The 23,406-nt window shown below is 41.9% G+C and overlaps 1 protein-coding gene across 1 annotated transcript; it reads right to left on the reverse strand.

Annotated features, from left to right (window-relative positions):
- Positions 1-2,005: 2,005 nt before the first annotated feature.
- On the reverse strand, positions 2,006-22,061 carry LOC120718326 (amine oxidase [flavin-containing]-like). Its single transcript, XM_040006821.1, has 15 exons — positions 21,881-22,061; positions 20,327-20,421; positions 19,919-20,056; positions 12,775-12,879; positions 12,563-12,654; positions 11,511-11,652; positions 10,299-10,448; positions 7,865-8,024; positions 7,689-7,785; positions 7,162-7,215; positions 7,018-7,075; positions 6,835-6,932; positions 5,412-5,523; positions 4,584-4,646; positions 2,006-4,150 (listed from the first exon to the last, which is right to left on the reverse strand). The coding sequence occupies exons 1-15, from the start codon at positions 21,933-21,935 to the stop codon at positions 3,995-3,997; spliced, it is 1,575 nt and encodes a 524-aa protein (XP_039862755.1). The 5' UTR covers positions 21,936-22,061; the 3' UTR covers positions 2,006-3,994.
- Between the last annotated feature and the right edge of the window lie 1,345 nt (positions 22,062-23,406).

Below are 23,406 nucleotides of genomic sequence, written 5' to 3' on the forward strand. Positions count from 1 at the left end.
GAGGACAGCTGGTGGGGAATATGTGAGTCTCAGGCTACCACTGCAAATTCAAGGTCCTTAAGAGAGTTTGGTTGGAAGAATGCAGTGAGATTCTTTATCACTCCTAAACTCACAGCTCGGCAAACAGGCTCACAGAGCCAGGGCCTATGTTGGAGAGGTTGTGGAACCCCCATGGCAAACCATTTTCATGTCTTCTGGGCCTGCCCAAGGATCCAGCCATATTGGGGGGAGGTGGCCCTTGAGATATACAAAATAATTGGGATTAAAATAGACTATTCATTTGATACGTTGTATCTTGGCAAATTGCCTACGGCACTCCCACATAAAGATAATTATTTATTGAAAATACTTTTGGCTGGCTGCAGGAAGGCCATAACCCGAAGATGGCAAAAGGCAGACCCTCCAACTAGGGCCCAATGGCGTGGGATAGTGGAAGAAATTTTTGGAATGGAAAGACTTACCTTTGTCCTTAGACTCGAGCTTGAGAAATTCAAGAAGCTCTGGGAAAAATGGGTTGTGTACTCCCTTTGTACTGAATAATTGAATATTACCATGATGTAAGAAGATGCTATTACTGGAATTGTGTATGTCTCCTATGCTGACCGTAAGTTTTGTATTCTCATACTGTAAACTGACAAATAAAAAGTTATAAAAAAAAAAAGTTTGAGACAGAGAGAGGCGTTGAAAGGCTGCTGCAACGGAACTTATTGTTCCGGAGGAAAACAGGAACACAGCGTACAGTCGAGTCTTAATAGCTTACTTACAACTGGGCTGTCAGGCACTCTTCTTGGCTGCAGTGGTTATTATTATATTTACATGCTTCCAGCTCCCGTTTCTGCTCGATGACAGCTTGTACTTTTCCACTCTTTTTTTTTTCCCTCCTCGCGCTCACAGACACATAACGGGTACAGTGTTGCCAACTCCTCAGTAAGGAAAATCGCTATTGGTTGTCCTAAAAGTCGCTAGAAGTCGCTAAATGACGTCATCGCCTAATTTGCATAATTGGTCATGCTAATCTAATTGTAACCTACATTGTTGGAGAGAGAAATAACATCGTGGAAGAGACATAAAGTGAGTAAAAAACGTCCTAAATGCATTTAGAGTTTATTTAGAACTACAAATTAAATTTCTTTTAGCAATTATTGTTTTTTAATGTCACAATTCCAACCCTGCTCCTTTACCCGGGCTTGGACCGGCAAAAGTGACCCGAAATAGGCACTCTGGTGGAGTTACTTTGTGTGTGTGTGTGTTTATAAGTAGTTTTAAACCTTGTGATCCACAAAACAGCATAAGAGTAAAAGAGTAAAAGAAGAACTGACTGCGTTACAGCACCCGCTGCTTGTTGAGAGTAAAAGCGATACGCGCTTTCACGTCTTTTTTTTTAGAAGCTAAGAGGTCTGAAAACTCGCTAAATATAGCGACAAAGTCGCTAAGTTGGCAACACTGAACGGGTATGGCAGTCCATTCTCCCAGCAGCACGGACTACACTGCCCATGAGGCTACATTCTTTAGGGCTATGCCTGTAGTATTCTGTGTAGCTTAGCACAACAACAACGAAAAGGCCTCTCTCACCCAGGAAACACACAGTCTCAGAGAGAGCGCGTCACCCTGTAACCATGGCAACCGTAAAGCTGCCGCCTGGAACAACAGAACGTAACTGTCAAACAAAACCCAAACAGTCCTGACCCGCGACAATATGAAACAGGAAAATACCGCCGTGTAATCCATTTATTTCAATAAAGTAACTGTATTCTAAATACCACCTTTTTAAACCGTAACTGTAACGGAATACAGTTACTCATATTTTGTATTTTAAATACGTAACAGCGGTACATGTATTCCCTTACTCCCCAACACTGTTTACAAATGACTCAGTGTCGTTTTTTGGAATTCGACTAGCTTTAATTAATATTATTTTTTACATTACTATTACACCACTGTTTTCACTCCGTTGGGCTGTAGCTCTGCTCTGAGTCGACATAATGACACACGACACCAGAATAAATCAGGTTAAGGCGAGTAAAAGATTTATTTCACATTTTGTTAAATATCACCAGCTTTGTATGAGGAATCAAAGACATCAAAGAGCAGGTCACAGGAATAGTTAAGAAGGCTCATATGCACAGAGGGACAAAGGAAGGGGGGGTATCTCCAGAAAAACCCCATAATGAATAACGCTGCATCACGTCTGCTGATGGTTTGTTGTGAGTGCTGTAGTTTGTTGTTGTTGTTTTTCTACAGGGTGGATGGAATTTGCTGGCTTTGTTTGTTCAGCCAACCATAAACTCAAACACTTTTAGTGATGGTTCAAAAAGTGACATTATTATTCAATCATTACTTCTAGAACTGCACATAAAACCTGCACTGAGACTGAGGGTCAGACGGGAGAGGGACACCACAACGAGGGAAGAAGCGCTGCAGGCACAACACAAAGCACACACGGACACAGAGATAAGCAGAGGGGTCACCTCAACAGTCTGAGCTCTGATGCTGTGTTTTTACACCCGGCTTTACCTGAGTCAGGTTTTCAGTGAGGACATAACTCAGGTAAGGGGAACTTACCAGAGGGAAAGAGGGATGAGGGCTGAGAGTGTCAGAGTCACAGGCACTTGCGATAAAATGACAAAAACGTTATGATTTCCATTAAGGCACAACAGATAAACAACACTCACAAACATCTTTGGGACAAGAACAGCATGATTCTTGTAGTGGGCAGGTTGGCTTTTACATCTACACCCCCGACAAATGATTTTACCCGGTCAAATGATTGCTGACGACACTGACGACATCCCCTTTGTAGACTTGATGATGAGTTTTGACACCTCAGCATATATCAATAAAGTTGTGGTTTGAAGACAATCAGAACAGTTTCTGGGTTTTTCTAAGTTTAGTTGCACAGGGAGAGACCACCCACACTAACGTATGATGCACACCAGTCGTTTTTTTCTATAAGCCTGAAGCATTCAAGGTCACTCCTGGTCGATTTATACAAGGGGGTAAAGAGTTAAAACAACAAGTAACTATAACTGAGAAGTGTTTAATTATTCTTTATAATACGGTAATCATTATTGTCACCATTAGTTTAAGGATTTCTTATTAAATTTATGGGTTCAGCATTTAGACTGGCACCGTCTTAATTTTTGGTGGCCATATTTGGTAGCCTGTGTTTGCTGATACCTAAGACTTACTATAGTTTAAACAGAGGATTTATATTAAAGGAGTTACCATGAAGGAGACAATTAGCTATACGAATTCAGTAATTTCATATTAGGGCACATAATTTGCACTTTGGGATTTAAATAAAATTTAAATTTAAGAGAAACAACATTGCCCATTTCACGCAGTACCAACTCACTTTAGGTGCTCTTTTCTCTTCTGAAGTCACTGGATTTCATCAAACAGCTACGGCTGCTCGGCCAGAATAAATCGGCACCTAAAATCAGCAGCGGTAATTAGACACACAGTGGAAACTCATGCACGCGGGCGGTGAGGTGATGACCACACGCTCACGAATGCATGCTCACTGAAGCATGCGACACAGACGAGGCTCATACACACAGTAAGCATGGCGACTTTTATAAACTCACATATAATCGACACAGTGGATTTCATTGGTATTGTATGGGATAGTAATAGTGACAGAGAAGGTTTCCCCTTACGAACTGATTCTGATCTTTTTTCCTTCATTGGATTCACAATCTGAGTCTGCATGTTTTAAACTGAAGTTAGGCTTTCGTCCCTCCTCTCAAACACCTTTCAGTCAGCCCTTCTCACCTGCTTCATTCTCTCTTTCGTTTGTGGACAGAGTAACAGTGTGTTAGTGTTTTTGCATGAGCTGAGCAGTCCTTCTTACATCACGGTGTTTCTCAAAAAACAATGTATACCCTATGTAGGTCACTACTCTGTAGTTTGGGCCCATAAAGCACTAGAAGTACACAAGTGTCTATTGAGACGTGTTCCCTTGAGATGTGGAGGAGTGAGACGACAGGGTGGTTTAACTCCGGGGGATGATGCCCTTCTTGTAGGCCACCAAGCCAGCTGCAGCGGCAGCAGACAGGAATGTGGAGACTCCTAAGAATTTGAGGAAACCATCAACCGAAGGCAGGTTTCTCTCCCAGAAGGTGGTAACAAACGGGAGTGCCCGGATTTCCTGCAGGACGGAGGGAATGATGATATCAGATATCTGCCTTTTTCATGTGCATGATATTAACTAGATACTTGATAGATGATTTGGCAATATACAACTTATGTAATCTTGGGTCCAAAATGTGTAAACAATGCATAGGTGTCTTAAACCTGCATTTTTTTACATGACCAGCAGGGGGCAACTCTTCTGCTTGCAAATGATTGTATAGAAAGCGAGGGAGAAAATGACCTCTCGTGGTTTACAACCCCAAGAAACATGATGGTCTTGCCTGGTAGTTTTTTTCTCATTTATTACAGGATGATCTTTTTCACAGCATCAGTTATGGTAAAAAGTGTTTTGGATTCATGACGAGAGATTTCAGAGTGTTTCTCCACTGATTGTTCATTTTTTTAATCAAAGGCCAACTTGTAATTTGGTGCATAAGGACTTCTCTTACATCGTTCTCAGGCTCAGGTTGCCAGATCTGATTAGGTTGGAGTTTACCCATCGCACACATGACCTGCGAAAAGACATTGGTGGTGTCAGTCAAAGACTTCGAAAGGATCAAAATACAGTCTAACAGTCTAAATTTTAAACATGATACACATTTTTGAGTTTGGGTGATGTTAATGAGATAACTCTTTATTATCATTGCACAGTCATACATAGTACAATAGCACAATGAAATTGGGGAACTGTCCCACGTTGGCACTACATACAACACGACGACACAGCAACTTAACTTAAGTAATAAAAAGAAGAATAAGTGTATGTTTATGTTTAATGCAGATAATCTACTCAGGCTTGACTGGCCTTTACTGTAACTGACCTACTCTGCAGCAGAGCCAGAGCTAAGAAACATGGAGGAACATGAACACATGGGGGAGTATCTTAGGAAACCAAACCTAATGTTAATGCCTTGGAAGAAGGACATAAACTGCAAGCAGCAGGCGAGTGTCTTAAAGAGAGATTTAGAAGACTGAGTGGGGAGGACCATTTTGATTCTATGGTTTGTTTCAGTCAGCTGTGCTCAGACATAAATGAGAGGGGAGAAAAGGCGAGGATGTCATGATTTGATATCAGCTGACCCCCCAGCACTGCTGGCTGAGCATCCACAACACCAGGAGCAGACTGAGGTGTGACTAATAGGTGTGCCAGCTGCATGATTTAAGTGGTTTCCACCTGGTATATATAAGTAACCTGCCTCTAAGTGTGTTTAAACTGGTAAGAACTGGTATTTGCTAACACGTAGCAGTGAAAAGCAGGTACTTAAATGCTCTCTGACCTCTCTGGCTGCTCTCTCTCCAGCTTGTACGGCCCCCTCCATGTAGCCACTCCATTCGGTGGCCGTCTCTGTGCCTGCAAAGTACAACTTGCCCACCGGCTCTCTCAGCACTCTGAAGAGCAAAAACGAGAGAAACAGGAGAGGCTTCAGAGGTTAAACTGGTTTACAGGTTTTAAGCACGTTTTATTTGTAATGTATGCACCAGCATTGTACTGACCGTTGAGCTTTAGCATGCATTCACTTTATTTAAGAATATCATCTCACCTGAATAAGTGCAATATGGGATTATATAACGTAAAGTGAATTTCCTTTGGATTAATCTTCCCACCCCCACTGTGCTCAACGTAAAAGAACCAAAGAAAGGACTTTTGCTTTAACTCTATTTCTTGCAGGGCCACCCGGTATGTGAAACAGTTACTCTGTATAAAAAAAGCACAATGTTAGGTTTCCAACTCCAGCTTACTTTTCATTGTGAGTAAGAACACATTTGCACATCTGGTGAGGACATTTAGACATGAAATATGGTTCACATGACGGTTAACAAGGAGTTTCAGTTTTTCATATGGAGGTTAACAAAACTCTAATAGTGAACATATGCACCAGGATCTGTACAACAAGCAGCTTCGACTAATAAATGAAACCAGTTGCAATCTATCAGATACCTGCAAACAGCCACGGCACTGGATTGTGTTTTATGTGTGTGTACAGCTATAGATTTAATGGGCAAATCCTGGGGACACGTCCTGCTGTACTGAAAATGCATTCATTTGTTCACACTCCAATAAAACCCATGAAATACGAGTGGCGCTGATTTGCAGAAATAAGTGCAAATCCTGCTGAAACATATTGTGGTGAGCTCAGGCGAAGTAGGAGACAGAGACTGTTTCAACCTGCTGTTCCTGCGCTAGCCTCAACGCTAAGCTACAGGAAGCACAGCCTTTTATTAGGAATGCCCTTTCACACACAGCAATAGTGAGAGGTGCTCAAAATCACAGTGCTCTGCCAGCCACACTAAGCACAGAACACACAGCTACAGTAATATTACATACTAACAACAGCAATGACAAATCAACACATGTTAACTGTAGCAGCCGTTATAACGCTACAACTTAGAAACATTAACATCAGGTATAGACCCATAAACCCTTGGGCCAGCGGCCCCTCCCCCTAGCCCTCTACATTGCCCGCACCTGAAGGGGTCAGTCGTCCCCAACAACCCCATCACCCCACACAAAGTCTTTCAAATGTCCAGGGGCCTTCTTTAAGCGAGTCGTCCGGGTGAGCCTGCTACAATACATTAGCCATTAATATCCAGCAGCTGACACATTCAAATAAATTAGGAAGTCAATTGAAATGAAAAGATCACACTTTCATATTTATGTTTATTTTTTTGTGTGTGTACATGTGTGAGAGAGAGACTCACCTGCCAAACTGAGTAAGGATTCCTGGGGGGAAATAGGCTGTGTAGCAGCCTCCAGAGTACTCCTCTTCACACCAGTTCTTCTCCTCATAGTGCACCGGCTGCAGGAAACAAGCAGACACATGAGCAGTCAGTCAGATTCCACAGTATCCACATGACTGTGTGCCACTCTGCACCCAAACTCACATGCAAAGCCTCATCTGTGCCCAGCACTTTGGAGTAGATCTCACAGATCCTCCTCAACCTAAACACAACAACACAGGAGTTGGGATTAAACTGATCTCACAGCTCGTGAGAGTTTTTTTTCCATCTCTGTCCACTGGTGTCTACCTTTCTTCCTTGGACAGGCTTGAGAGCTTTCTGCACTTGCGGGCAAGGATGAATCTGGGGGGAGAATGAAATGAGAAAAAACTACATGAGCATGTGTGGCTGGTTGGATGACTTTATCACTTGTGTTTAGCTCCATTCAAGCACAAGTTCTACACAGTATGGAAATTCTTGTAGGAGCTCATGCGAGAATACTAGGTCAGAGTCAGATGGTAAAGCTGAGACACAAGCCTACAGGCCAGTCAGTAACCCTCTGATAATCACAGGTCGCTAGTGAAAAAAATGTGTATTCCACCCTAATGATGACTAAAGCACTCATCATGGTGACGCATTGTATACTTCTTTGGGGCTGCTGATATCACTTAGCGCTATCTGGCAACCTCCAGTAACTACTTGCCAACCAATCTTATAACTCAGGTCTGAAAGCTGTCCTGCGACAGGTAAATATTTTTGGCGATGTAGTGTACAATATGGAATCATTATACAAAATATATACAATTACAGAGAACTGTTTGAAGCTCTGTACCAACCCCATAATACAAGGTACAGTCCCATCAGGCTTTGTGTCATCCAGGGTGAAGCCGATGGGAGCGCCCTCCTCCTCTATCACCATGCTGCCGCAGTAACCTGGTAACACAATAAAACGTTAGAAATGGCATCATCTTGAACAGCATTCGCTCTCTCTGTGTTTTCACTTCCTGCGTACCCTTTTTCCTCCAGAAGTTCTCTCTGTAGTAGACCATGCACTTTATGACAGAGCCCATGGGAACACGGTTGATCAGCTGGTTCCTCAGCGGGGGCAGCTCAGGGTTGAAGTGCATCTTCAGATTCAAAGCAGGTGGTGTGGCCACGATCACATACTTGGCCTAACACAGAGACAGAGACAGTACACAGTGCGTTCCAATAGTCCGTTTATAACTGAAAGATGTGACCCAGAAGTATCTGCATGGTAGTCATCAGCCATAGTAAGAGATGTTGCAATTCTCCAAATACTAAGGAAAGAGGCTTCAGTGCTTCCTTTAATATAGGATACACTGGACTATCCTTTATGAAAAGAGAGGAGAAAACGCTGTCCCATAATTCATTACAATGGAACATCTGACCATAAATGAAAACATTCAACCTAATCAACAAAGTAACACAGATCATGTACATTTTAACTGCTTTTTTCCAAGCAGCCAGTAGATGGCAGCCAAAGAGCAGCAGTGCCAGTGAGTTTGTGAGTAACACTGTGAAGCAGTTACTGTTTTACAGATACATGGATGTTTCATATTCAGACTGCATTATCTCACATTACCTAGTGTATAAATATAGTATCTGTTTCATTTCCTAATACATAATAAAATCAAACAAACACTATAACAGTTATTTGAAACATGGCTGCAGTAACAGGAAAACAGGAAAAGGAAAGTCCTGCATTCACAATCTACTGAAACATAAGAGCAGCGTCATTATTCATTATCTTATCAGCTCGTTAACAGTGATGTATCCATATAAGCAAAGTCATTCTGACTATTTGTTTTGTGGGCCATTAGAAGGTTGGGAACCACTGGACTGAACTAATCAATTGTGTCTACAAACCCAGTTTCAGAAAGTTGTAACATTGTGTAAACTGTAAATGAAAACAGAATGCAGTGACTTGCCGATCTCAGAAAGCCATCTTTTATTCACTTATACAGAAAAATATCAGAAATCTACTATTATCATTTACAGAAACAAAAAGCTCACTTTGAATTTGATGGCAGTGACATGTCTCAAAGTGACATGACCAGCGATAAAAAGAGCATCTCAGAGATGCTCTGCAAAAAACCCCAAAACTGTGTCTACAAACTGTGGAGCAATTTCAGAAAAATGTTCCTCAACATCAAACTGAAAAGAATAATATCATCTAAACATTCCAAGAATCTGGAGGAATTTCTGAGTACAAAGGATAAGGCTGAAAATCAATAATGGATGCCCGTGACCTTTGGGCCCTGCTGCATCACTGCACTAAAGCAGGCATGATTGTCATGAAATCACTGGGAGGGCTCGGGAACACTTCTGGAAATCACTGTCTATGAACACTGTACTGTTCACAAATACAGGTTAAAGCTCTATCATGTGAACATGATGGTGAAACACCGCCATCATTTCTGGGCCAAAGCTCATTTTAAACAGACTGAGGCAAAGTGGAAACTGTTCTGTGGTCAGAGAAATCAACAGAAAGGCTTCAGCAGAAGTAAAAGAGTTGGGGTGTTGAACCGGCCTGCCTGCAGTCCAGACCTTTCACTAATTTGGAGCATTATGAAATGAAAAAAACAAAACAAAACAGATATATGACGGAGAGCCAGAACTGTTGACATATATAATCAAACATGAATGAGACAACTTCCTGCTCCCAAAGGTTTAGTACCTGCTCTCCTCAGTTGCTGAGGAGGCGTTAAAAGAAGAGGCGATGCTAAACTGTCTTAAACATGGCCCCAGCGCAACTTTTTGGAGAACAGTTGCTGCCATCAAGTTCAAAATGAGCCAATATCCATTTGCACTTTCTATGCTCCGTTTATGAGATTGAAAATAATTGCATTATTTTTATTTGACATTTTTACACAGCATCAACTTTTTCAGAATCAGGATTGTACGTACATCTGCACATATATTTATTTATTTCCTGTTTTAAAATGTCTCCCTTTGCAGCTGTCACACAGATGAATGTGAGTTAAGTTAGATATTTCCCTCTGAAATGCAGGGACATAAAAGTACAAAGTATCACAAATTGGAAAACGTTAGGGTAAAGTATAAGAACCACCTCTCTGTGATACATGCTGCTGAGGGACCTTCCATGTTGCTCTGAGTGCCTTTCCTCTATTTTCCTCTCATTATTTTATCCTCACTTTTTCCAAGTTCTGCTCAAAGGGGTTTCTCTCCATCTTGTTGTAATCCCTTTGACCATTTAGTGCGGTGTGCCATGAGATGATTTGGTGCTAGATGCCGTTAATAAACATTAATCGAGCTCCTCGAATATTTACTAGACTGGACTTTAAATGCTCATTTCCAGCTCAATATTATATTTCTGACTATAGCAGAATATGTAAGGAAAGACATAAAAAGTGTCCTTAAAGAATAGTACTTCAAAGGAAATACTGGTGATATACTCAACTCACCTTGTAGGTCTGCTTGTCCACGGTCTCCACCACAACCATGTCTCCGGTCTGGTCGATCCTGTAGACTGGAGACTGCAGCTTCACTCGGTCTCCCAGCTCCCTCGCCATGCACTGACTCACCTGATTCGCACCCCCTACAAACTTCCTCTCCTTGAGACACAAAGAGAGCAGAGTTCAGTGAGCACCAACAGGGAGAGCAGATGCAGCAACACTGGTTTCTATTTATATTGGGTGGAAGTGACTCTGATCCCCCTCTGGGTACCCCTCAGCAAGGCTAATAAACTCCCAGTTTGGAATGAAGCCGATAAAATCCCCTGATTTATCCTGGTGATACACACCGGTTATCCTCAGTCCGCCTTCATTTCCTTCACTACAAATTTCCGCATCTTAATTCAAAAGAAACATGTTCATAAAGCCAGGCCAGCAAATGTTAAATGATGAAGATGATGGTGAGGAGGTAGAGAGGTTTGGGCTGTCAAAGCTCCGATACACAAAACTAAATCAGTGCTGACCATTTCCATGTGGTTAGTGTCAACATCTCTCTCATCCCTGACCAGAAACACATTGTGTGCATTCCTCTGTGGCATTTGGATGAATTTGTCAAGCAGTCGCTGAGAAAGCACGAGCTAAACCTAAATCAGTCCTGGGCGGTGAAACGAGGTGAGCCTCTTCTTGTCTTGTTTGATTAAAGACACGTTTGCAGTTTTGCAGGAGGAGTGCAGCTGCACTCGGAGCAATGCATACCAATTGCATATCCATATGTTTAAGATGACTATGTGTAAATACTTCAAACACCCCTATGTATGCACCAGCCACAAGGCGTGTAAGCTTTAAATGTGAAGCAAACAGGAAGGAGCCGACTGCACTACTGTTTGTCATTTGTTTACCAAAGCCTTTGTGGCTATGGGAACAAGGCCCTCAGCTTGAGGAACGGCAGCAGAAAAGACACCCTGAGTATTCCAAGAAAACATCTTTTGTGTGGACAGCATCTTATTCAGGCCAGACTAAGGAGACTGGGCTGTGAGGGATCTCCCTCTGATGTTCACACTGCTCCTCTGAATCACTGAATGAATCTGTGTGAGAGGCAGAGAACGCAAGTCCACTTCTTGGCACGCCGAGAGAATATTCTGTTTGTTCAGACAGATATATAAAAAACCAAATTCTTTCAGTCTGTTGTTCTGAATCAGTAGGTATAATTTTGGGCAGATATACCTGTCCTCCGTTGGTGGTGGAGCAGATCCTCATTGTCCCTCCGCACTGTTTGACGTACCAGAGTAACCAGAGAGCCGACACCTCGTGGGGTTCAGCGGTCACGATCAAGTTGACAAACAGTGTGGCGAAGCGACGAGCAGTTCTGGGAGGGATTACATGGAAGGTAAGAAGTCTTTAAATACTACATGTACCCCAGTCACAACTTTTATATTCTGTAAGAGTGTGAACAAAGCACAAATAAATCACCATGTCAGGGATTTCTGCTTGCTTGTCCTACTTTTCCAGCAGAGACTTGCATGTAATGTACATTTGAGCAGTTTCAAAGTTGAACTAAAGTTTAATTTTAGTTTAATATAGGATACATTACAGGATTAATTCAAACGCTGGAGCAGTACAATCATTTAATTAGTGCAGGACTGTTGTCATTTACTTTTATAAGCTGCATATTTTAAATTTACACAGTAATTAGATTATCAAAAACATTCTCACTCACAGTGTATCATATACTGAAGCTTCTCCACCAAAAACCTCTATGAAACAGCTACAACCTTCAGCATCAGTTTTCAAAGTTTTTGCAGGGATGAGAATTCTTATTCTTATTAGTGCTGACACAGGAAGCTGTAACCATTTCCACCTCTGCAAGTTTGAGTCACTGAACTGGACCTCTTAACTGTGACTGTGGTGTTGGAGATCATTTTATTGGAATTAGCCAATTAACCAAAATTAACCAAAGAGCGTTAATTTTACTTCCAGCTTCAGTGAGTGGAATTCTAGCATTTCATGCCAAGTCTGTTGTGCAGAATGCTGCACCCATGAAACCTTAGTAACTGAGGTTGCTAACATTAGCTTATAACCTAGCACTCCACCAGCCAGCCTCGCTGACTCATTTGAGATATTAGAAAATAAAACGACATTTCTTTTGTTAGAGACCACCTTCAACATTTGTGTCACATGATTTAACAATAAAACTTTAAACTGGATATAAACGAGATAACAGGATGAATAGCTAGACCTATTCTCTGCACAAACGGGAAACATTTTGAACATGTTACCTGGTCCAGCAGAGTTTTTCAAAGAGTTCCTGCATGGTCATCTTGTCCCACTCCTCAGCATGGGGAGCTCTCCAGGGAGCCTCTCTGGGAATCTGAAATGCAGGAGGGTGTTCAGCATGAGTCAGGCATGTAGCAGGTGTGCAACCTGTCCAGTAAACCAATCTAGAATGCTTATTAATAAGAATACTCATTAATAGTGAGAACTGCTTTACCTCCTCGCCCATCTTATCCATTGTACTAAAGAGGTTGTTGAAGTCCATCAAAGCGATGGGGTTCCACATGGGAGGCAAGGAGCCTTTGAACGGGTAAGACTTTCCCTGGTGGACACATGATTGCAGCCATCATCACCAAAACAATATTCTTCAATCATCAAATAACCATTGCTTATAAAAGCTGTGCTTAATGATGGCAGCATTTAAAGAACAACATTTCAGCATTTTCCATTAAAGATTTGTTTCAGTTGACCTCTAACTGACCGTGAAAGCAGTTTGAAGAGTGGTGGGGAAAGTGGACTAATAGCTTGTGCAATGTTTACAACTGAATCAGAGATACTGAATCATTAATTGTGATAAGAGTAGCCATAATCTAAAGCCATAGTTTTTATGCCTGGTCTAGTTTATTTCTGCATTTCTCAATCACACACAAAGACATACAAACACAGAGGTGACAGTCAGGGGTAGATGCAGTGGGTTTAAAACCACTAAAGTGTTGCCACACCACAATTGTAACTAGAAATTCATTTTTGTTGCTTTCTAGCAAAGTTCCCTTTGCTATGTGGAGGATAACAATGGTATGAGTACATTCATTTATGTGTGTTGATGGAACCTCAAATATTCTCTCTAGCGTCATACGCTAGAGAGAATATTTGAGAGCTTGGGTATTGAGAGCTTTGCTTGACAGGAACATTTATTTCAAACCTTATTAAACACAAACTTCCTTGAAAGAGAAAAAACTGTCTATACATCTTTGTGGAAATGCCCAAGCCTCACAGAGCTGTCAGCTCAGAGACAATTCTGGAATAACACTTACACTGTACTGTCTTGGTCTGCAGCTGCAGCTTAAACTAATAATGTCTCCTATTATTTACAGTCTCTTAACTTATTGTGTTGTGTAATGTAACACCACTGTAATAGAGCCAAAGGAAAAAACAAAACAAAAAGAATATCAAAATTGTTTAGTTCTTCATTTCATTGTAAAACAATGCAGCTGTAACTGCATTGTTACTGCATTAAAGGAGACTGGAGGCATCAAGGTAGCACGGAGGGAGGTTAGCCAACTATCGGAGCTGCAGAAAGGTGCGACAAAGAAGGTGCCTAAGAAGTACAGCAAGCTGTCCAATACCTGAGGCCTTGGAAACTGCCAAGCAAAGACTCACAGCCTTAGCCAGCTGCTTAAAGAGGTACACCAGAGACATAGAAAAACACCAGCTACTGGTAGACCGAGCAGTCAGCTGAGACTGCAAGACTAGGCTGACAAACCTGTGCACTCCCTGGATTGATTACAAGAAGGCCTACAACTTGATGCCCCACAACTGGATCCTGGAATGCCTAGACCTGTACAAGATCAACAGGACCCTAAGAGCCTTCATCAGGAACTCAATGGGGATGTGGTGGACAACACTAGAGGCCAACTTTAAGCCCTGAGGTTGTATGCTAAGCTTAAGGAAGGAGGTCAGAGGCTAGTTAGTGTCAGTACCACAGTGGCTGGACAAAGCTGGACTGAAAGACAGCACAGAGGCGCTAATCATGGCAGCACAGGAACAAGCATAGAGGCTGGGCTCTATCACCCCAGGCAAGACCCCAGGTGCAGGCTGTGTAAAGATGCCCCTAAGACAATCCAGCACATAACAGCAGGGTGCAAGATGCTAGCAGGCAGGGCATACATGGAACGCCATAACCAAGTGGCCGGCATAGTGTACAGAAACATCTGTGCCGAATATGGCCTGGAAGTCTCGAGATTAAGATCCTGTCCTCAATGAGAGGACCAAAGAACGCTACTTGAAGACAAAGGTGACTGTACTGCAGAGGAGGACTTTATGACAACCATCTAAAGATAAAGATTTCACAGAACCACAGAAAATGCTAATCACTGCCCTTAGCCTTTTACCCAAATTATATTGTATGCTCTTATCTGACTTTGAAACAAACATCTATTATCAATAGTTATTTTACTGCTTATTGTGATATACAGTACTGGGAAAATGTTTGCTCTTCTTAATTTCTCATTTCTTAAACTACATTTAGTTTTAAAATTTAGTAAATTATTATTAGATTCGATTAATTAATACATTAATTTAGTAAGGAAAAGGCTAAACAAACCTACCATGTCCTAAATCGTGAATTTACTGTGATCAACCACATTTTTTGGAAAGTTGAACTTTGGAAAGTTCAGTTTCAACTAGCCACACTCAGGTCTGATAACTGCTGAATCCAGAAATCACTTAAGTAGAACCTGTCTGACAAAGTATAGTAGGCTAAGCGACATGTCATGCCATGATCTGAAGAAACTCAATAACAGCTGAAAGACAAAGCCGCTGACAACTATCGGTCTGGAACCATTTCTAAGACTGAACCAAGTGGAGAGCTGTTATTCAAAAATGGGCTACTAGAATTACTCCAAGAGTGCATCAATGATTCATCCAGGAGGCCACAAAAGAATCCAGAACGACATCTCAAGAACTGCAGGCCTCACCTGCCTCAGTCAAGGTGTTTGTGATTTACCAACAACAATTTTAAAATTTTACTAATGTAGTAAAACACACACACACACACACACACACACACACACACACACACACACACACACACACACACACACACACACGATATAAAAATATAGGTAATAAAGACTAATTGCTGTGAACTGCCAATGCAGGGATTGGTTCCCAGGTGTAAGATAATAAATCATATCTAAACACCACCTCTGAAGTCAGTCTAAAGATTTCTTGGATTTCTATCTTGCAGAGCATTCATTATGTGAGAGGCCAACATAGAATGCAAACAGTTTTACATTATCTGATGGTTTCACTGTGATTATTATAGCATTCTAAGATCTGTTCAAGATCTGTTTTGTGTATATATTGTCATAGTGTTTTCTTTGTCCTTTGTCAGACTGTCTGTGTCTCATGTCTCTGTTCCTGTTTGCTATCCTCCAGTGTTTGATGCATCAAGTGTTTTGTGAAATTCTCAGATTCTGATTATTCTCTTGTTGTTTTTTTCCTGTTTAATAAGTTCTGGCTTGAGAATCTTTCATTTGGTCTAATTTTTGCCACACCCATAACAGGGTAGCCAAAGCACTAGGATCCACTTCCCTCACAGCTTAATGGTAAGCTCAGTCCACCAGCTGGTAAAAGGGAAATAATTTGAGGATCCCATCCCATAGGCAAATGGAGATCATTATAGTGCAGTCATTTTTAAAATATATTTTTAGGATAGCACTTCTATTAGTTACAGCTACGAGCAGATGGAAAAACAGGCCCAGAGAGGGAGCAGGACTCTTAATGTCCGTCTTGGACCATTGTAACACTTGTTGGGTAGGGGTGGGTAGTGTTTGTTAATAGTCCAAATGGCCCAGGGGAAGAAGCTGTAGAAGCTGTTAGTGAGTCTGGGGTGTGGGACCTGATTGGTGGAGGGTCAAACGGGTGGTGGGCGGGGTCACCTGTGTTTGTCTGAGACAGGAGAATCTAGCGATGGACTCCGGGGTGGCAGAGGACAGCCAATGACTGTTTTGACAGCATTAATTACCCTCTACGCAGCGTTTCTAACCAGACAACCAGGCAGTAAGAGAGCACGTTCTCCCCTGAGGAGCGGTAGAAGCCCAGCAGGAGCTTCTAGTCCAGGTTTTTCTTCCTTGGGACAAGGAGGAAGTGCAGACACTGTTGGGGGTTCTTTACCAGGGTGTTTACCGAGCTTGAACCTAGGAACAGGTGGCAGGGGGGGATCTGAAGGGGTGGCAGAGGACAGCCAATTATTTTTTGGCAGTATTAATTACCCTCTGCGCAGCCTTTTTATTCTCAGTTGGGTGATAAGGATGTCTGGGATTATAGAGTTGAATGTTGAGCTGTAGTCCACGAAGGGCATCCTCACATAGCTCTTCCTGTTAGCCAGATGGCTCAGCGCTCTGTGAAGGGTGACAGTGATGGCATTTCCAGTATTTCCAGATATTTCATTTTTCCCCCAAACCACTGTCCAACCCCCCCCAAAAAAAAAAATCAAATCAAATAAAACCCTGAGCTCAGTGTGAGCTTTGGTAAGATATTTCTTGTAGTTGGTCATTAGGTTTGCACACATTTCAGGAGTGATTTTGGCCCACTCTTCTTTACAGAAAATCTCTAAATGCTTTAGGTTTTAAAGACCCCCACAGCACATTTTCTACAGGACTGGTAGAAAGGTCTGGTCTGGAGAGTGGTTAAGCTGCGACATGAACTTAACATTCTTCTTCGTTGGCCACTCCTATGTTTCTTTGGTGGTATATTTTGGGTCATTGTCATGCTGGAAGACTCATTCATATCTTCAGTTTTTTGGCCGATGGAAGAAGACTCTTGTCCAAGATTTTACGGCACATAGTCCAATCCATTGGCCCCTCTATACGGTGAAGTCATCCTGTACCCACAGCAGAAAAACAGCCCAAAACACAATATTTTCACCTCTGACTGTGGAGATTGTGTTCTTTAGGTCATACTCATCACTTCTCCTCCTCCAAACACTGTGGGTTAAGTTGTTGTCAAAGAGCTCGATTTTGTTTTCATCTGATTACATTACTTTCTTCCAAGGCTTCTCTAAATTTTTTAGGTGTTCACTGGCAAACTTAAGAGGGGTTTGTAAATGTGCCTTCTTGAGCAGGGGGACCTTGTGAGCGCTGCAAGATTCGGTATATGGTAAATGGAGTGGTTCTTATACAGCACATTACTATTCTACTTGAACACTCAAAGCACTTTAGCATGTCTAATGTACCCGTACCTTTTGATTAATAGACGACCTGCTCTACCTCCTGAGCCACATTATTCTCTAATTTTAGACCATTACAACCAGTGTGTAACCATTGGTGTTTTTGGTGACTGTTCCTAGTCTTGACATCATTAACAAGCTCCTCCACTGAGTATATATATGTTCTGTACGACCGTGTGTGGGGGGAGTGGCTAATTTAGCAGATTACCGTATTTACCGCACTATAAGGCGCATCATATTATAAGGCGCATTAAGACAAACAAAAAAATAACTCGACCTTTATTAAGCTCATTCACAGTAACTCTTAACACTGTTAAGCTGTAACACATTAAATACTGAAAAATACACTTTTTCCAGTACGATACATTCAACTTCCACAATTCCCTCAAACTCTTCACCTTCCGTGTCCGAGTTACGGTAAACAGCTGGGCAATTTCGGCATCAAGCATGCCCGGATCCCTCTCATCATTATCCGAATCAGTCTCGTTGCTGTTACTTAGCTGTTCAGTGATTATTCCAGCCTTCGTGAAAGCTCGGACGACACTTGAGACTGATACCTTAGCCCAAGCAGCCACGATCCATTGGCAGATAGTGGCGTAACTCGCTCGGCGTTGCCTCCCTGTCTTGGTGAATGTGTGTTCGCCTTCTGTCATCCAATGCTCCCACGCAGCTCGTAATTTAACTTTGAACGACCTGTTGATACCAATATCTAGTGGTTGGAGTTCTTTGGTTAATCCACCCGGAATGACGGCAAGCTCCGAATTAGTTTGCTTCACTTGGGTTTTGACAGCCTCGGTGAGATGGGCGTGCATGGAGTCGTAGATCAAAAGAGACGGAGATTTGTGGAAAAAGCCATCCGGTCTCTTGACATAAACTTCCCTCAGCCACTCGCTCACTTTCTCTTCGTCCATCCAGCCCTTTGAGTTAGCCTTGACGATGACGCCGGCCGGAAACTTTTCTTTTGGCAAAGTCTTCCTCTTGAAAATGACCATGGGTGGTAGTTTCTGGCCATTAGCTTGGCAGCCCAGAACTACAGTGAAGGGTGACTTCTCGTTCCCTGCGGTGCGTATAGATACCGTACTGGTCCCTGTTTTCTCGACAGTACGGTTCACGGGGATGTCAAAGGTGAGGGGGACCTCGTCCATGTTAGTGATGTGTTCTGGCCGGATCTTCTTTTCAGTGATCTTATTCTGGCAGTACGTGCGGAAAATGGCCAACTTTTCTTTGTAATCGTTTGGCAGTTGCTGTGAGACAGTAGTTCTTGTGCGGATTGAGAGATTATGCCTTTTCATAAAACGGAAGCACCAAGAATGTCCCCCTCGAAAGTCGTTGATCTGCATGTCACGTGCTACCGCTGTTGCCTTGAGTCGAATAGAGACTGTAGAGACACTTCTACCTGCTGTTCTCTGTTCAATAACCCACTGTTCAATTTTGTCCTCTAACTGCAGCCATCGCGCCTTGTTCCCTCGGAAACTCCTTTTGGTCTTCTTTACTTGTTTTAGGTCATCTTTTTGCTTCCTCCACTTGTGCACCATGGACTCATTAATGCCGAATTGTCTGGCAGCTGATCTATTTCCATTCTCTTCTGCATAACTAATTGCTCGAAGTTTAAAATCAGCTTCGTAAGCGTGTCTCTTTGCGGGTGCCATTTTGGAGTCGTTATACACATACACACACAACACGGTAATGTTGTGTTGAAGCACAGTACGTATTACTCCGCGAGGCTCCTGGCAACGGTAACCGTAATTGCTCCAAAAAGTGGCACTAAAAATCTTTTTTTGACAGATTTTTGAGCATAGTGTGCCACATAAAACTGGTTCGAGGTCAGTAAGCACAAAACAAAATTCATACATAAGGCGCACCAGATTATAAGGCGCACTGTCGATTTTTGTGAAGATTTAAGGATTTTACGTGCGCCTTATAGTGCGGTAAATACGGTACAGTCAAGTGAACTAAAGTTAACAATGATGATAACAATGTTTTACTTTGTGTGCAAAGTAAAAAATTTGTTTTTAATGCAAACAAAAAGATTCCCCAAAAATGCTTCAAACTCTACTGCTGATGGCGAAGAGGCTAGCTCTGATAGCTCATGCAAAAGTCGAGCTGACAGGAAAAGTGCCAGCGGCAGAAAGTGGCAATTGAAAAATGTTGATAAAGATCCTTGTTGCCATGCCTACTGCGTGATGCCAGAAAAGTAGCAGAGACTTGGATTTCCTTTTTATTGGATAATGGGTCAGACTCAGGATATGGTGCATCATCTTCTGAACATTGTCATCATTTACTCCATCACTTAAAGTGAAGAATACATCTGGAACATGTCATGATCTGTCACGGACTACACAGACATAACATAAACCAAGAGAGCTTGGAGTAGAAAATTATCTGCAATAAAAAAAAAAAAGACACTCACATTAACATAATGCACCAAGTTCTCCTGCTCGTTGACTTTGTAGGTCTTTATGCCGTACTCTTTGGCCAGACGGAGGATGCGGTTCTGTGTCGGTCCAATGTAGGCACCGCCTAGATCAACCCACTTTGCCTCCTTATTCTAAAAGACACATACTCACAATTAGATCATGACAAAAAAGAAAGAAATGTCACACATATTTCTGAAAAGGCTAACTGATCTATGCTTGTACTTCTACGCTCATAAATAACTTGAATGTAAATGTCATTTTTTTTCTGTATGCCCATTAAAAGCAATAGATACACTATCTTGGTTGTAAAATTAAAAAGGCTGGAAAGCATTTATATTACTGTTACTGATTGTCTCTTTTATGAGCCGCTCCTACAGTAGTATTGACACTCTTTGCCTTACCTGCACAGTGAAGGTACGACCACCAACCCGGTCTCTGGCTTCCAACACTACAGGATCGAGCCCACTGGCTTTCAACAGCTTTGCAGCACTCAAACCTGCAGAAGGACAGAGACACCAACAGGACTTAAACATAAGGATTCAAGCAATATATGTGCTTTCTGTACTTGTAAAAAAAGCAATAGCAAAAGGCACACAGGGATTTTAAAGGTCTTTTAAAATAAATGACAAAAAAGGCTTCCAAAAATGCCTTTCTTAAAAGAAACATTGTTTTTGCGCTCTATTAGATCACTCAAAACCAGATCAAGAGGATCGTTTGGAAAATCTGATTAGAAAGACAAAGATTTGAACTTCTTTGTTTATTTTTAAAGTAAATCTGGTTTCTCTTATGCTAGTTAGGACACTGTTATACCATCAACAGGTATTCCCACTTTAATTGTTTTCCGTTGTGCATTTACAGTGATTAGTTTTTTGGTAGGCATGCAACTCTTAAATAAAATTACATAACATTTGCTTTTCAAATGAACTGAGAGAGCTCTGGGGAAAAAATAGAGGGGGGCAGGGGGGATTGAGGTTCTCAACAAATCACAAACCAGCCAACCAGCTGATCATGTGGGGAGGAAGAGCTAACAAGTAAAGCACTGAGCCCTGGCTCACCAACCACAGAGTATACAGTAGATAAACAGCTTGTCATACACTGACCTCTGGCATATGGAGTATGGGTGTGTCACAGGTTTTGCTGTGAGACTGGGCGGGGCAGACATCTCCGAAATCATCGGAGCACTTTTGCAAATAGGCTCTATCTTGACAAACCGACCAGATATCTGAAGATTAAACCTCTACATTCTCGGCTAAAAAAAAATATTTAAAGTGTATTCGGTGACATACAAACAGGGTATTTAAAGGCAAGTTCAGTTAGTTAGAGAAATGTCCAATAAAAAGACTGGCCACCAGGCCAAAGCAATGGTTTTTACTCGAACACCATTAACCCCACCCCCTGAGTTTGATGGGTGAGGTTGGCAGATAAAAGTAATTCATGAAGAGAGCCGCAGGGTCAGGACTGTCAAAATGAATTAAATAAATACATCATTAAATAATTGATTAAATGTGTCGATAATTAAATACAATTTGAAATAAATACATAACTTATTAATTAATTTAATTAATTAATGACTAATTTAATTATTTATTTAATAACGTATTTCATTAATTTATTTCCTCACTCCTGGCCCTCCATACAGCTCACGTCCTCTTATGTAACACAAAGTATGCGCTGGTTGATTAGCTGTTACTCAACTTGCTCTGCTGTTGCTGCGGTGATACAGAGGTGAAAGAGCTGGAGAGAGGAGGAGAGGGGAGGCAGCCTCACGGAAGAAGAAGAAAAACACTACGAATAATGAAAAACTCTCCGTCACTCTGCGCACGCGCGCACACACACACGCGCAGCTTCTTCCACTGTGGAAGCTCTGTTCGAAGCTTTGGCTTAAATCAGTTTATTTGCTCAGCTCGTCCGCACAGCCTGCACACCAAACTAAAGTTTTCTAACGTGCAGCCTACCTGATATGCCCGCGCCGACCACTATAACGTCGTAGGTGTTGCTGGGTGCAGTCATGTTGCTGGGTGGTGTGTCTTCTTTCCCCTCTTGGCCGTGTCAGCTCCGGATCCAGATACGCACCCTACGTTCGAACGTAGGGTGCGTATCTGGATTAAAAAGCGCCGGGCAAGCCCACTCCCTGCAGAGACCGCCCACCCATAGTAAAGCCCTACCCTGTGGGCATGGAGGGCCAATAGGAAAAAACATTTTATGGAATACTACTACTACTACTACTACTACTACTAATAATAATAATACCTGGGGGGGGTTTCATCACCCGACGACAGCTCTTCTCCAGTACTCTGCTACGGATCTTTTGCGGCTCCGTTTTTGCCTGGCTGTCTCTCCACCTGTGGCTCTATACTTCTACCCGGTGTTCCAGATCTACTGGCGTTTAGATCAACTGGCGTTAGTCGAACAGATGTGTGGCAAACTTGCATTTCAGGAGCTGCTACCGACAAACCAGCAAAAAACGCCAAATGTGTCATCTGTGACACTTGTGAGGTTATCTCAAACCAGGGGCGGAGCGTGCGGGTGGCTTACTGGGCTTAAGCCCGGGTTGTTTTGTCAGAAGCCCGGGGTCTTTTGGAGTGTAATTTTTTCATAGTTAGATGCCTGGCTGACAACTGTATAAAACAAAAAGTACACACAATATTCGAAGCACATAGTGCACACTGTGGGAATTTACGACTGTGCGTGAATCCCCCCTAATATTGGTATGATCCGAGCTCAGGCACTAAGCGACTGAGCGAGGGGGCGGGGCAGCTGCTGCCTGTGAGTGCGCTGTTGGAGAAACGGAGCCAGCCATACTAAGGAGAGCTTAAGTTTGAGCAGGTACCAAAGAAAATCATTCGTACCGTACAAATAATGTAAATATGACGGTGCATCACGAAAGATTGATATCAAACTGATCACTTGACCAATATTACGTTACTTGCTCTTCAAGTGAATCAACAAATGGCGAAATGAAAAGCCGAACAAATGCTTTTTTTTTTTTAGAGAGTCTTAGCTTACGTGTGTTTATTTCATATTTTCAGTTCTTACCCTCCCCGACTAAATCGGTTTCAGTTATGTACTGAAATATAAGAATGGACATTAGAGGCTTCTTTCAAAGAAAAAACTCAGGTAAATGTTATTTTATATATTATGCTTTGTATGTTGTTCAGTATATTTCTATGCAAAACAAGAGGGATTTCAGTACACAGCAGGATATTCACATTTGTAACCAGATATTTACATACACTTTAGGGAGAAAACATAAAACATTTTTACTGTACAACATCAATTTAGAGTAAACTTTTGTTTTAGATAAATATTGAAATATCTTTTGAATTAGTTAAATGTCAGAATAAAGAGAGACAGAGCTTTCTGTTTTTTATCACTTTCATCAAATTTAGGAGTACATGTACACTAAGTTTATTGTTAATTAATAAGAAAACTCCAGACGATTCCATTCTGAGCTGAAGAAGCTTCTGATAGGTTAGTAGAG

This window comes from Simochromis diagramma, unplaced genomic scaffold (genome assembly GCF_900408965.1).
Source record: "Simochromis diagramma unplaced genomic scaffold, fSimDia1.1 OVJJ01000514.1, whole genome shotgun sequence".
NCBI lineage: Eukaryota > Metazoa > Chordata > Actinopteri > Cichliformes > Cichlidae > Simochromis > Simochromis diagramma.

Coding starts and splice junctions, on each gene's coding strand:
- LOC120718326 (XM_040006821.1), bottom strand. CDS start 21,935: ATGACTGCACCCAGCAACACCTACGACGTTATAGTGGTCGGCGCGGGC. Junction 8,025..10,298: donor TGGACAAGCAGACCTACAAG/GTGAGTTGAGTA, acceptor TCTCTGTGTTAG/GCCAAGTATGTGATCGTGGC. Junction 4,151..4,583: donor AACCTGAGCCTGAGAACGAT/GTAAGAGAAGTC, acceptor TCCGTCCTGCAG/GAAATCCGGGCACTCCCGTT.